This window comes from Myotis myotis, unplaced genomic scaffold, assembly GCF_014108235.1.
Source record: "Myotis myotis isolate mMyoMyo1 unplaced genomic scaffold, mMyoMyo1.p scaffold_m19_p_2, whole genome shotgun sequence".
In the NCBI taxonomy this organism is placed as follows: domain Eukaryota; kingdom Metazoa; phylum Chordata; class Mammalia; order Chiroptera; family Vespertilionidae; genus Myotis; species Myotis myotis.
In genome coordinates this window covers 4,526,857-4,542,068 of record NW_023416324.1, presented here as the reverse complement: position 1 = coordinate 4,542,068, position 15,212 = coordinate 4,526,857, and the positions used below count along the sequence as shown (strand labels likewise).

Genomic DNA, 15,212 nt, shown 5'->3' with positions numbered 1-15,212 from the left:
ACAGAATAAACTTGTGAATATAATAGAATCAGGGGCATAGAAAGGGAATGGACTGACTATTCTCGGGGGGGGGGGGTGGCGAGGGGGGTGGGGGGGCGGGAAGAAACTGGACAAAAATCATACACCTATGGATGAGGACGGGGGGGTGGGGGGGGCGGTAAGGGCAGAGGGTGGGGTGGGAACCGGGTGGAGGGAAAAAAGAGGAACAACTGTAATAATCTGAAAAATAAAGATTTAATTAAAAAAATAGGTAAGACACTATATCAGGCACTCTTTTAAAATAACTTACTTAATCCTCAAGGACAACCCATGCCATAGGCACTAGTTTCGTTCCCATTTTACAGATGGAGGATCTAAGGCCAGAAAAATTAAGTAATTTATCTAAGATCACCCAGATGGTAATAGTGGGGGCTAGGATTCTAGCCAGTGGTGATGGCCTCAGAGCTCATACTTTTAACCACTGCTCCTCATTGCCTGTTAAGGAAGAAACAGTTGGTTACTCACTCCTAATCTTTCGAAATGAGGTATTGATTCCACAAAGACAACTAAGAAATTTTCTATGAGAGACAGAACACTGACTCCGCCCCACAGGAGTAATGCAGCTCTTCCTACATACAAACCAAGTTTGGGGGAATTCTCCAAACAGTTCTTTCGATTCCACTCTGCTTTGACTAGAGAAAAAGATAACAGGTTGATCAGGACTTAAAAATGAAATGGCACCTGCGGCCTGGGTCACTCAGTCGGGCGTTGCCCCGTGCACCAAAGGCCTGCTGGTCCGGTACCCATCAGGGCACTTGCCCGGATTGAGGGCTTGGCCCCCGGGGCCATAAAGGAGGAAGCTGATTGATGTTCTGCTCTCACATGGATGTTTCTCTCTTCTCCCTTCCTCTCTCTCTAAAAATCAATAAATGGTAAAAAGAGTTGGTTCACTTAACAAGTGTGCTTTTGCAGCTGATTGTCAGTGAGAGAATTTGGCATGAAGAGTCCAAGTTTTCCTCCGGCTGCCAGCATAATCTGATGCAACCCCAGCTCCACCGACTTTGGGAAAGAGGGCAAAGGAGAAGCAGAGCTGAAACCAAACAAGCCTGGCCACGTCCCCTTGGAGGACCTTAGAGCCTTTCCACGGGGACAGAGGGGGCAAGTCCAGAACCAAAGAAACCTTTGGGCCCTACCACGGCTCCACGTGGCACGGTTTTCAGTCATGTTCACAGCATTGGCAAACAGACGCTCAGGGCCTGAAGGCACCCTTTCATCCCTTCCATTGGCATATTGCCCTCTCTATGCCAATAGCATCCCAGCCTGTGGGCACTCCTGACATTTAACAGTCGGGAGAAGCCCAGATTCCGAGGCGCCCGGGCATTTCAGCGAGCCGTTCGGGGTAAGGCAAGACAGGAGGGCCCTTCTCTCGGGACAGCCTCGCACTCCAGAATTTTCTGACAGTGAGAAGGCCAGACTCAGCCTTCATTGCTTCCCCTGTTTTACCATCCATCTTTCTGACCACTCACCCCTCTAACGAAAGCTGGTCTGGGAGCACTCAACTCTACGTGCAACTCCCCTAATAAACGTATCGGGGAGAACAAAACAGTAAGAAACACTGAGCGGGGCTGTCCTGCCTGGGGAGGACGCGAAGCACCAGGAGGCTGCCCGGAAGTCCACAGGTGCTTGGAGGCGAGAGATGAGCGAGGCGGTCCGGGCTGCAACCCTTTTCTCCTTCCTCTCATCCCAACTAAATGCACGCGCGCCTGGCCGACGGGTGGAGTCGCGCGCGCCTGGCTGCAAGTCCAGGCTCCCTCAGGCAGGCGACTGAGGTCACGTTGCAGACCCTTAGGATCCGCTTCTGCAACATGGTGGTTAATGGCCTGTGCTTCTCAGGGCTTCTGATGAGCATCGAACGAGACAACACACGCCATCTGTCCTCGGCCTGGCAGCAATGGCAGCACACGCTCGGTAAAGGCAAGATGCCGCTCACCCCCACCGGCCCCTCCACCGCGGACCGCCGACCCCTGCGGAGCCGCGCCACCCACCGTTCCCGACGGCGGGCCACGGGCATGGGCACGGGCCCTCGGGGTCCCCGCCACACTCGGAGTCCCCGCACCGGATGAGGTGCGGCTCAACCTGTGGCCGAACCGCTACACCGGAGCTCTGGGTGGAGACACCGAACCCTGGGGCGCGAGGACGGGTCCTGAGCAGACAGCGTGGTGGCGGCTGTTGTTTACAGGGAGTCAGCCCCTTCCCACCAACGCACTGAGCGGGTCACCCCGACCCTCCCACTCGGCGAGGGGCGTGCAAAGGTGACTGACGACGAAGCGGGGGCGGCCGGGCCACCCGGAGGCTGAGGCGGCGGGGGGTGCGAGCCCCGAGGGAGGCAGGCCCCTCCCCGAGGGACAGCCAGACCCGCCGCGCCTCCCCCTCCTCGAGCAGGAGCCCTCGCAGCTCCGGGCTGGGGGCTTCTCGGCGTCCCGCCACCGGCCCGGCCCAGCAAGGGAGACCCCAGGGGCCGGCAGGCGGGTAGTGGCACCTGCGGGCGCCCCGCGCCCGGGAAGGTGGTCAAAGAGGGGTCACGGGGGAGGGGCCGGGCTGCGAGGACCCGGGGAGGAGCGGGGAAGGAGGGGGCAAGCGAGGTCTGGCCCCCGGTTTCCGAAGCGCAGGGTCCCCACCCGACTCCCAGCCGCACACCGAGCGCCCCCTCCAGCGGGGGTCCCCGCCACCACGGTCGGGCCGTCCGGCTCCCCTCACCTGGCTCGGCTGCTCTGCCTGCTCCGAGGACGCCATCTTTCCGAGGCCTGACTAATCGATCGCCGCGGGGCGAGGCTTCTCCCAGGCGCCCTCGCTCTCGCTCTCCCGCCCAGACTGAAGTAGCCGAACCGAGCTTATCGATGGAGGCCACCCGGGGAGGCGGGGGAACTCCCACGTCGAATCACCTCGCACAATTTTCATCAGGTCTCTGCTTTCCAGAAAGATCCGAGGTCTGTCCTTTTTGCTCTCATATATACATATATATACATGTATACATATATACACATATATTCATTCATATGCATATATATATACATATATACATATTATATACATATATATAATCTCAGTGATGTGACTCGCATTTCCACTTTCCTCTCTGATTTCAGACCGTAATATTTACCTATTTACTTACGCATTTTGTTATGAGTTCAACCCTAGTTGCACGGCTGAAGCAGGGAGTTGAACGGAAATGTGTGATTATCTTATGCTTCTCTGTTATGTTTTTCAGCAAGACTGAAACAGCCTCATCAGTTTTTTAAATTGACTTCCTTCAGATCAGCCTGAAAGATGGGGCATCTTACAGAACTTTTCAGGTTGGAAAGGGAAAACAAATTAGCACAGGGCAATAACAGACTCAAAGTATTCATATTATACATGTATACATGCAAATAGGAGTGCTCTAACAAGTCAAGGGAGGATGCATGCGTATCGTCCATAATGCAAAATGAACCCCTATTGACCTCATTTTGAACGCGCCATTGCTACTACTAAATACAAGGTAGGAAAACACTTTTCCTAGGTCGAATTGGGCGACGTAACCAAGTCGGCTTTGCACCCAGATACTACAGCTCCCGGCATGGCCCGGGGGCCGCACGCGACCAGCGTCCATTAGAACTACATCTCCCGGCGTCCCTTGGGTCCCATGCGTGATTTGCTACGGAGAGAACTACATCTCCCGGCATGCCAGGGGAGTGGGTGGAGGACCCCGGCAATAGCTTCGGCGAATTCCCGGAGTCAATCAGGTCCCGCTCCTGTAGAGGATGGAAGTGTCTTGGGGCGCCAGTGGTGCGGAACCCGGCGATAATCAGGCTCTAAAGCCGTGTCTGCTGCGCCGCAACCACAGCCGCGAGCAGTACGGCGTGGCGGCCTCCTGCCTCGAGGACCTGAGGAGCAAGGGTAGGCACGGCCCGGGGGCCGAGGCGAGGCCTTGGGGGGCCGGGGCCGCGTGAGGAGGTCGGCGGGGGCAAGGCGGGGTGGAGAGAGGCGACTTGGGATTCTTGGAGCTCCGGGAGCCTTGGGACGGAAATGACTCAATAGCGACTTACACGTTTCAAAGCGTTCACAAGCGCTTTAACTTACCTCGTGCGGCACTCGTCGTGGTGGAAAGGTAGACGGGAAGCATTTTGCAAATTAAAACAGACTCGATGTAGGTACCTTGCCTGAAATCATTTAGGTTTTGGACCAAATCCCAGCCTAGTGCCTCCTTATCACTCGGGCTCTCCAAGGTGAGCCCATGGCGGGGTGGGGCGGGTTTCCACCCTCAGCTCTGGCAGGCACCTGTGCGATAAAGAGGGAGCTGCTTGCTGCCGAGGATCTGGAGGCCCAGACAGCCATCGCATGTTGTGATGAGTTGACAGAAGTCCTGAGCTCCTCCCCAGGTTGTTACTAGCTCCTTGATCTCGCACTAACCCACCACCTCTCAGTTTTCTCGTTGGCAGTGGATATAATATTTCCAGCCCTGCTTCCCGGGATTGTCAGGACGCTCAGGGGATACATGCAAATAATTTACAAGCGTTATTAGTCCGTAGAAGTAACTTGTTTAAAGGAATTCTACCAGTGGTCCCCAGGCATGTAGCCCCAGTGTGTGCCAGGGTTCAGGGCTTCCTCTCTTGGTCACCAGGCCCCCGAGAAGGCAGGCAGAACCCAGGAGCAGCCCCAGTGCTGTCCATGCTTTAGTGACATGCCTTTGCCCTATGTCTTTACATGTACTTATGGTTGGCATTCGGGTAGAGTTTAATGCCCTTTCACTGCCGGGTTGCAGTTGGCACAGAGACCCTGTAAGTGCTGTGCTCTCTGGAGCTGCTCCTCCATTTGGGCGGGAGACGACATTGCCTTGAGGATGTTTGTAGTCTTGGCTACTTCTCTGCTTGCTCTCGTCTCATTAGCATCTTAGGCTACTGATACAAGTTTCTGCTTCTTTATACGTTCCCATAGGTTATAAAGGCTGCAAAGAAAGATCCCACAGAGAACAAAAAGCATAACTTTTTTTTTTTTTTACATTTGACACAGAAGAGTTTAAGATGACCGCTGAGTAAATGAATGAAAGGCTGCTTGTTTACAAGGAATTGAGCCGGATTCTGCAGGTGTAAATACCAGTTCTGTCACTTAATGTGCTGTCTTGGACAAGTTACTTAACTTCTCTGAGCCTTGGGCTTGATGTCTGTAAAATGGGGGTAACAGTAGTATCTACCTTCTAGGACTGTCATGAGATTAAATATTCTATGTGCCGAGCACTTAGAACAGTACCAGGCCCGTGAAAGTGTTATATTAGTGCGACTAAAGTTGTGGCTGTTGTTGTAGTTATCATTACCTACCAGGAATTCTGCTGGGCCCTAGGGCCATACAAATTGAGAGTGAAAGGATACATGTGTTTTCCTTATGGATACTTGTCAATTGCCAAATGTTTTCTTTCTCTCAGCCTATGACATCCTGGCCATGGATAAGTCCCTGGCACCAATCACCTTGGTCCTGGCAGAGGATGGCACCATAGTGGATGATGACGATTACTTCCTGTGTCTACCTTCTAATACTAAGTTTGTCGCATTGGCCGGTAATGAGAAGTGGGCGTACAACAACTCAGGTAAGAAATGCTGGCCATCTGCAAATGGTCCATGCCAGGGGTCCTCAAACTGTGCATTGTAGAAGGTTTAGCAGCATCCCTGGTCTTTGCCCTCTATAGGCCAGTAGCATCTCCTCATCCCAGTTATGACCATCAAAAATGCCTCCTGACATTGTCAAATGTCTCCTGGGGAACAAAATCACTACCAGTTGAGAGCCTCTGACAGAAAGCAGTTAGATCTTACCTGTCACACAGTAAGGGCTCAATAAACATTACCTGTCACTATCATCACCGGGGATGCAAAGGGAACTAACATTGATGAGCAAGGATCAAAGAGCTACAGAAGTGCCTTCAGAAAAGTCCTCAGGCCACTAAATTGAGGAACTAACCTTCAGCAATGGCTCTGCCAGCCAACTTTGTCCCCCAGGGACAGCAGTAGCCGCAGCTCCTCCAATCAAGGGCAAGACCAGTCCACAAGCATCGTGAGAATGAATGTCCTATAAACTCGGAGACGCAAAACTAACCTACAGGGAAGTGTGGTAGGACGCTGGGTAGCTCCTTTCCATAAAGAACAAAGAGCAGTTACATGCAGAAATAAAGTGAAGTCTGGCCGGTGTGGCTCTGTGGCTGAGCGTCAACCCATGACCAAGAGGTCACCAGTTCAATTCCCGGTCAGAGCTCATGCCCAGTTTCAGGCTCGATCCCCAGTAAGGGGCGTGCAGAAGGTAGTCAGTCGATTTTTAAATATGGAAGAAGAGGGAAAATTAGTTGGAGATTGGCTTTCCCATAACCTTGAGAAAAGGTGCTTCCTTCTCCATTGAAATTATTCTAAACTAGAAGCCCAATGCACAAAATTCGTTCAAAGGGCTCGGGCCCCTTGCCACCGCCACGGCTGCCTCTGCCTCAGCCCTCACAGCCCTGGCTTCGTCCAGAAGGTCATCTGGAAGGACGTCTGGTCTAATTAGCATATTATGCCCTTATTATTATAGATGGTCAGTCGGAAGGATGTGCAGACATGCTGGAGGGCTGTGTGTGTTGGGGGGGAGGTGAAACACTTTCAGTTCATGTGACTGTGACTGGCCTTTTCCCCCACCTGTCAGATGGAGGCACCGCTTGGCTTTCCCAGGAGTCCGTGGATGTGGATGAAACAGACAGCGGGGCAGAGCTGAAGTGGAAGAATGTGGCCAGGCAGCTGAAAGAAGATCTGTCCAGCATCGTCCTCCTGTCAGAGGAGGACCTCCAAGTAAGCCTCCTCCACAGCTCACTGCCTCGCATCTGGCCTCTGCCGCCCACAACAGTTTCTTAGTTTCCATGGGTCTAGCCATAATACTTTTATTATCATTATTTTTATATATACATATTTTATTGATTTTTACAGAGAGGAAGGGAGAGGGATAGAGAGTTAGAAACATCGATGAGAGAGAAACATTGATCAGCTGCCTCCTGCACTCCCCCTAACTGGGGATGTGCCCACAACCAAGGTACATGCCCTTGACCAGAATCAAACCTGGGACCCTTCAGTCCACAGGCTGACGCTCCATCCACCGAGCTAAACCAGTTAGGGCAATACTTTTATTATTTATTAATGAGAGAGAAAGGGAGAGGGGAAGAGATTCAGAAACATCGATGAGAGAAACATCTTTGATCGGCTGCCTCCTGCACACCTTCTACTGGGGATCAAGCCCGCAACCCAGGCATGTGCCCTGACAGGGAATTGAACTGGTGACCTCTTGGTTCATGGGTCGATGCTCAGCCACTGAGCCACACCAGCTGGGCTTATTTATTTACTTATTTATTTAAATATATTTCTATTGATTTCAGAGAGGAAGGGGGAGAGAGAGAGAAATAGAAACATCGATGATGAGAGAGAATCATTGATCGGATGCCTCCTGCACGCCCTGAATTGGAGATCAAGCCCACAACCCAGGCATGTGCCCTTTACCGGAATCGAACCCGGGACCTTTCAGTCCGCAGGCCGATGCTCTAGCCACTGAGCCAAACCAGCTAGGACTGGGCTCATTTATTAATTTTTAAATATTTCTTAAATGACAACCAAGATTCCTCATTTTCTAATTTGCTCACCTGGAACAGGAATCTTTCAGCCCTCACCTTGCATCAGAATTGGCTGTGGAATTTTTTAAAAATACCGATGCTCGGGCCTCACCTAGACCTATTAGGCCCACTTGGGGGTCTAGGATGTTCTGCTAGAGGATGTGGAGGTGCAGACGCTCGATTAAAATCCCAGCTCCATCACTATGACTTTGAGCCAGTAACTTAGCTCCTCTGCCGGCATTACCTCCAGTAAAGTGGAGATAAAATAGTTTGTGTTAATTCACAAAACTGTTTATCGAGCCCTGCCCTATGTCTGGCATGCCTCTGTATACTGGGGTCCAGTTGTGAACGAGGCAGCCACAGTCGCTGTTCCAAGGGAACTTGAATTCTGGTGAAGGGAGGCAGACAAAACAAGAAATGAACGGTACAGGGCGATGTGCCGAGAGTGAGGGGGTTACTCCAGATTGGAAGGTCAAGGAAGGCTCCCTTCAAGGAGGTGACCTTTGGTTAATTTGTAAACATGTATATATTTATTTTGAATAAATAATACATTCACATGTTTAAAAATCCAAGAGGTATAAAGGATAACCAGGTAGCTAAAAAGTGAGAAGAGCCCGTGTCCACCAGCTGATGAGTAATAATGTGACGTATCCACCTAATGGAGTATTATCCAGCCCTAGAAAGGAGTGAATTGTTAATACACACCACAACGTAGATCAGTCCTGGAAACTGCTAAGGAAAAGAAGCCAGCCACGAAGGGCCACATATTGTATGATAGCAAATATAACGAAAGGGCCGGAATACACAAACCTGTAGCAACAGAAAGTAGATTAGTGGTTGCCTAGGCCTGCGGTTGGTGGGGAGCTTTGAGGAGAAATAGGAAGTGACCCCTTATAGGTGTGGGGTTTCTTTTGGGGGGAATGAAAATGTTCTAAAATGATTGTGCTGATGATTGCAGAATCCTGTGACTATACCAAAACCACTGAATTGTACATTTAGAGGGTGAATTGTATGGTATGAAATGATATCTCAATAAAACTGCTGGGGGGTGGGGGGTGTACACAGGAAAGTCTGACTCCTGCCTCTTCGCTACCCAGGCTTCCCTTCCTGGAGATAGCCAACCTGTCAGTTTCCTCCTGTTCCAGAGATTTTATATACAAATTGTAGGGAGCGGCTGTATCCGAGGCTTGACCCTATAGCCGCTCCCTACAACAAATATGTGTATTTTCTCCTCCTCCCCTAGATTACACAGACAGAAGCATATCTGCTCTGTATTCAAAGAGGTATTGGAGAGCATCCAGACCAGCATATAAAAGGCATCCTGGTTCTTTTTGCCACCGCATAGTATTGCATGTCACGCGTGCACCGTGCTTTGTTTAACGAGCCTCCCCCACTGGTGGACGTTTCGATTGTCATCAGACAATGCTGCAAAAAAACTTACACCAGCGACATTGTGCACACTTGCATGCACGTGTATAGAAGTGTAGTTGGTAAACACTGGCAGGTTCCCAAGAGCTGGCGATTAAATTAAGAGCTGAAGGACAGGGTGGAGCCAGCCTTGGAAAGCTGGGGCCAGAGTGCTCCTGGCAGATGGAGGGCAGGAGCAAGTTTGAGTTTTGTTTTGGTTTTACTTTTTATTCATTTCAAAGAGGAAGGGAGAGGGAAAGAAAGATGGAAACATCAATGATGAGAAAGAGCCACTGATCGGCTGCCTCCTACACGCCCCCTACTGGGGGTCCAGCCCACAACCCGGGCATGTGCCCTTGACCAGAATCGAACCTGGAACCTTTCAGTCTGCAGGCCGATGCTCTAGCCACTGAGCCAAACCAGCTAGGGCTAAAATAGTCTTTTAAAGATATAAACATGTTTAAGGCTAAAATGATTAGAAAAGCTTTTGCTTAAAACAACTCGAGTTCGATTCATTATATAAATAATCATATACCTCCTTTATATTCTATCCATTTGGGTTTTCTAATATCAGGATTTTATTTAGTTTTTAATGAGGCATTAGGGCATCGTTTTCCACATTTTTACTAGAGGAAAACTGAAAACATTGCATGCTTCTCTCTTGACTCCTAAGCAGCCATTAGGAAACTTTGGAAAATAGATTAAATGAGTCTGTGAAACTGATGGATTTGAGAGAGAACAGCCTGCTTAGAAAGTACTTTTCGCCCCGTCTGGTGTGGTTCAGTTGGCCGGGCCTTGTCCCGTGCACCAAGGCTTGCTGGTTCGGTTCCCAGTCAGGGCACATGCCTCGGCAGCAGGCTGGGTCCCTGGGGGAGGGCATGCAGGAGGCCGCTGATCGGTGTTGCATTCTCACATCAATGCTTCTCTCTCCCTCTCCCTTCCCTTCCTCTCTCTCTAAAAAAGCAATAAGCTATTCCTTTAAAAAAAAAGAAAGTACTTGTAGGTTTCTTGAAGTCTGTGTTTGTTTGTTAGGTGCTCATCGATGTTCCCTGTGCAGACCTGGCTCAGGAGCTGGGCCAAAGCTGTGCCACAGTCCAGGGGCTCCAGGACACCCTGCAGCAGGTGCTTGACCAGAGAGAGGAAGCCCGGCAGTCCCGGCAGCTCTTGGCGCTTTACCTCCAGGCTTTGGAGAAGGAGGGCAGCATCTTGTCGAAGCAGCAAGGTAGGACTCACCGGCCGGGGGAGTCACGCCGGGAACCAGGCGCCATAGAGCCTTGACCAGAATCGAACCTGGAACCTTTCAGTCTGCAGGCCGATGCTCTAGCCACTGAGCCAAACCAGCTAGGGCTAAAATAGTCTTTTAAAGATATAAACATGTTTAAGGCTAAAATGATTAGAAAAGAACCAATTGTAACGGAGAGAGACCCAATTGTAACGGAGTCCAAAGCAGGGGAGCCACAGTTGCTGGCATCTTGAAATGACGTGTCTGCCTTGCCCTGATTCCTCTGGCTGGCGGTGGGTGGGCTGGGGTCACGCACTGTGCTGACCTCCATCCCACGTCTGCTTTGCAGAGTCCCAAGCTGGCTTCGGTGACGGCGGGGATGCCGTGGACACGGGTCTGAGCAGAGAGCCCTCCTCCGAAATTGCCCTTTCGAGCCAGATCCTCACCACACTGAAGGAGAAGTCTGCGCCAGAGCTGAGTTTGTCAAGCCAGGATTTGGAGGTGGGCGAGAAGCTGGGAGCCTGAGCTCCAGAGAACGGCTCCCCCTGGAGGTGTAGCATAGCGCTGCAGGGGCTTGTGTGGGATGTTTTCCTCCTCCGCAGCCCGAGTCTTAGCTGCCAGTTTGCCTATTCTATGCCAGAGCCTTTGCAAACATTGCATGTAATCCAAATCAGAATGGCTTGCACAAAATGGACGCACTCCCACAGATCATCAAACATGACTTTCTGATCCACAGTGGGCAAGGAGGTGAGGAAGCCTGATAGGGAGGGACCGCAGGCTCAGCTTCTGCCACGGCTTCTGCGCCATCAGTGGTTCCAGAGGGTTCGCAGGCAGTCGAGGCACATACAGCATCACAGGGAAAGGCACACTCCGGGGGCCGCCCTGTGCCGGCCCTCAGACCAGGGAGCTAGAAGCTTGACGAAGAGAACCCATCAAGGGGCTGCTGCTCCTTTCACCTTTGTCCCAGCTACCTCCGCATTGTAGCTAGCTGGGAAGGAAACTCTATTGACTTGCACATGGCTACGTTTCCTGTAAGTGGAGGACTTTGTAGTTGCTCCAAGTAAACTTCTTCCCAAAGAGCCTTTCCTGTTGGTGGTGTATGGTCAGAGAAGGCCCAGACAGTTTCCTGTGAAGGAGACCTGGCATTTCTGCAGGGACATCACCAACCCCAATCGCCCAGCTGCACTCCCCTAAGAAGCCGCGGGAGCAGAAGAGGGGCAGAGGTCGTGGCTCTCAGTGGCTCTTATTCTCGCCGCAGTTGGTCACCAAGGAAGACCCCAAGGCGCTGGCTGTTGCTCTGCGCTGGGACATAAGGAAGACGGAAACTGTTCAACAGGCCTGTGAGCAGGAGCTGGGCCTGCGCCTCCAGCAGGTGCAGAGCTTGCACTCTCTCAGGAGCATTTCAGCACGGAGGGACGCCCTGCCCGGAGACCAGCAGAACCCCAAACGAGCCAGGCAAGAGCCCGCATAGCTGTAGCTGCAGACGCGCCAAAGAGCCGTGTGACCTCAGCTTTGTTCTCGGTAAACCCCTTCAGCCCTTTCAGCTACCTGTGTCCTACGCTGCCCCCTGCCTTGGAGCACGATCTCCTGGGAGAGGCTGGAAGACTGTTCCAGATCCCAGCGTCTGCCCATTGTGGATGATGCAGCTGCACCAATAGACAGTGGGGCCTTGACTTACGAGTGTCCCGACTAACGAGTTTTTTTGAGATACGAGCCGTCTCTCGGCCGATTTTTTGCTTTGAGTTGCAAGCTAAAAAAAATTCGGGTTACGAGCCAGCTTCAGATACCCCACCGCTAGTTGGCGCAGCGAACGTCACAGTGATTTGACATACGAGTAATTTGAGTTATGAGCTCCGTCATGGAACAAATTAAACTCGTAAGTCAAGGCCCCACTGTACCCACCTCCTCTACATGTTCTTACGTCCTGTTTGACATGGCGAAGGGCAGTGAAAAGAAATTGTCATACTTGGTTTTTTTTTAATTGTCATACTTCAGACTCACCATCCTGTTCTAAAGATAGAAATGCAGAATTTAAACAAATAATGCTAAAGAAGGTGGCACAATAGTGTTGATTATGGCCACAAACCTGTTTCTCAAATTAATTAACTTTTTTGTGTGTCTGTTCAAAGGCACATATTAAGTTTGCAGGCCTTAGGGACGCGGAGAGTCTCATGATTCCTAATATCCAATTCAGTATTGTTGAGCTGTATCCGAAACCCTTCTCTGTTTTCTAATATGTTTTATCAGCAGGGGGTGTAAGAGGTCATTAAATCCATTTCCATGTGACATGACTGAGTCTCTCTGGGTGCAAAGCAGAGACTTCTGGTTTACATACTTCTTTTTCTGTGCAGACTTACTCTTCAGGTTTTGTACCTCTCCTTGCAGGGAAAAGGTACCGGGTTATCAGGGACTTTTTTTAAGCATGTTTAGAGGAAAGTAGAATGCTATTACGAGATACATTGGCTAATTATTATTTTAGGTTAATTATTCAATGAAGAAATACAACAGTAAGTCCCGGGGCCAGGGTGGGTGCAGAAAACACATAGAACAGAAAACCTTTCCTTCTGTGATCTTGAAGGAGGGCTCCGCTGCACTCAGCATCCTTTCCCTAATGCCTCACTCCCTGCGTTCTCACTTCTTAGCCCCACCGCCTTTTTGATAGCACCTTTTGTTATGCCTCCTTAATTGTCCTTAAACAAAAGCCAGGGCTGATAACCTGCCTACATGTGTACTTTCAAAAGCACTGACATAATACCCCACCTGTAATATTTCAGAAGAAACAAAAGGGAAATTTCCAATAAAATGGCATGTATCTCAGTATGTCTCTGTCTGGCATGACTATACCGACGGCACAAAGACACTGAATTACCGTGAACTTGACAGGCAGCCAGACACGGGTGTGTAGTGATTGTCAACTCAAATACCACGAGCAGCACTGCCCTTCGTAATGGGATCTCCCCTGTCAGTGACCTTCTGAACGAATGACATCTGTACTTTTCTTTTACAAGGTGGCTGCATTCTTGAAAAATCCAGGGGACATCAAAACTGGGGAAAATACTTCGTATTTCTACATAAAACAGAATTCGGTTTAGGCTAGGATAATTTAGGTTTTCATCCATACAAATGCCCAGCTTGGCGACCAAAAGTCACATGGGATGTGGGACAATTCTCCGTTGTGTGGGATTGTCCTATAACTTTGCTCGAAGACCCGCAGCCCGCCTCCCACCCCCTCCACTCAAAGCCAGTAGAACCTTCAGGTACTGGGATAACTGAAGCGTCCCCACACATCTTCCAAAGGCCCCGGATGGGCAGTAAAGCCAGCTGCACCTGCCACATGGGGGCCTCACAAAACTGCGTGCGTGAGCGAGGTGTGGCTCGGCACCTCTCCTTTTATACACGAGCAGAGCTCTGCTGGCCTCATGTCACCGCCGGGGGGCCAGGATTCAAAGGCAGGTCCTTGGGTTCTAATTCCCCTGCTCTTTCCACTTGTACTTTTTTTTAGGTCCACTCACTCTTCAATTCCACATCCAGGTCACTGATTTTGCTCTCCTAATGTAGTAAGTTGGAAAAGGCCTAAAATGTCTACAACATAATTGCCAAAAGGTGGGTGTGAGAAGTAAATCAGCCACGAAGTGAGCACAATAGAAGCGGAAGCTGAAGAGTGCTCTCTCCCCACCAGCTCTAGCAACGTCGTATTTTTGTCAAGTACACAGAGGAGCTTTGTTCGACTGGCTGTTGGAATTCTGTACTTGTAACAAAATCACCAAGCATCTCAGCTGCACAGGATAAAGCAATGGTTCTCAACCTTCCTAATGCCGCGACCCTTTAATACAGTTCCCCATGTTGTGGTGGCCCCCAATTTCATTGTTACAAATTGAACATAATGAAAGCATAGTGATTAATCACAAAAACAATATGTAATTATATATGTGTTTTCCGATGGTCTTAGGCGACCCCTGTGAAAGGGTCATTCAACCCCCAAAGGGGTCGCGACCCACTGGTTGAGAACCGCTGGTAAAGGAACAAGCACTGTGGGTTTGGAGTGAGACAAAACCGTGTTGAGTCTAACCGTTGGCGACCTTAGTTGCCAAAAATGTAAGGTTAGTATAAGGCCCCACGACCGAAAGAGGTAAATGATGTGAGGACGTGCACAGGCTCTAGCAGTGGGCTAGAGTGGCTCCCTCTCATCTCCCCAGCACAGAGATGCCGGGTGGAGCAGAGACAGGGCTGTGTCTGTCCTTAGGAGGCGCCCATCTATGGGTCTCTAGGGAAAGGGCCTTAGACTGCAAGCTCTGGCCCAAATGTGTAGTGAGAGCGGCTGCAAACACATTGCACTGCCCCTGGTCACCACTTACCTCCCCTCCACCACTGTGCCTCCAGGCCTTCTAAAACAGAAAAGTAGCAGCGCAACAATATGTCTAAAAATAGGAGGGAGGGGGAAAAAATAGGAGGGAGAGCGGGGCAAGCCTGTTCTTATGGCAGGAGGAAAGAATGTCAACGAAAGCAGCTGGGACTAATGAACTCTACATCAGCCATATTCCGTTCTTTCAACTCAAGTCAAGTGTCAGTCCCCATTAGGCAATTGGCTTTGACAAGAGCTGTGCTAATTACCACTTACCAACCTTTAATTTCTGGGTAAAAGCAAAAGGAAAAAAACTAATGGATTTTTCATTTTCCAGAAAGGAATGAAATAGTTGTCTGAACAAAACACACACACACACCAAAAACACACACACACACACACAAAAAAATACCCTGCATTAATACAAGAATTATTAATGTGTCTTTGCTAACCAGATTATTTAGCTGTTTAATTTTTTCTTTTTTTGCCTTCAGGGTTTTTCAACATTTTATTAGTAAGGTTTTGCCTTAAATTATTTTGGTTGTGTCTTTTATTACTTGAGGGTGTTTTTTTTTTTTAATTCTTTTTGTTTAAAGTATTACATGTCTCCT

General features: G+C 50.0%; 2 protein-coding genes across 7 annotated transcripts in view; one reads left to right on the top strand and one right to left on the bottom strand.

Annotated features, from left to right (window-relative positions):
* PEX14 (peroxisomal biogenesis factor 14) overlaps positions 1–2,857 on the bottom strand; it is a 133,827-nt gene extending 130,970 nt beyond the window's left edge. For 2 of the 4 annotated variants that reach the window (XM_036347322.1, XM_036347325.1), the window contains exon 1: positions 2,737–2,857. In XM_036347322.1, the coding sequence (XP_036203215.1) occupies positions 2,737–2,772 (36 nt within the window). In that variant the 5' untranslated portion in view covers positions 2,773–2,857. Of the gene's footprint in view, positions 1–2,024; positions 2,382–2,736 lie in introns of those variants that run through there. The other 2 variants (XM_036347323.1, XM_036347324.1) reach the window with 2 other exon arrangements.
* DFFA (DNA fragmentation factor subunit alpha) lies at positions 2,834–13,079 on the top strand. Of its 3 annotated transcripts, none has more exons than XM_036347327.1 (6): positions 2,834–2,966; positions 5,438–5,599; positions 6,679–6,821; positions 10,070–10,259; positions 10,609–10,760; positions 11,518–13,079. In XM_036347327.1, exons 2-6 carry the CDS (start codon positions 5,455–5,457, stop codon positions 11,728–11,730), a joined length of 843 nt encoding a protein of 280 aa, XP_036203220.1. In that variant the 5' UTR covers positions 2,834–2,966; positions 5,438–5,454; the 3' UTR covers positions 11,731–13,079. The 3 variants fall into 3 exon arrangements, with proteins under 3 accessions (XP_036203220.1, XP_036203219.1, XP_036203221.1); XM_036347326.1 differs by lacking the exon at positions 2,834–2,966 and adding an exon at positions 3,694–3,915; XM_036347328.1 differs by lacking the exon at positions 2,834–2,966 and adding an exon at positions 4,016–4,244.
* The last annotated feature ends 2,133 nt before the right edge of the window (positions 13,080–15,212 follow it).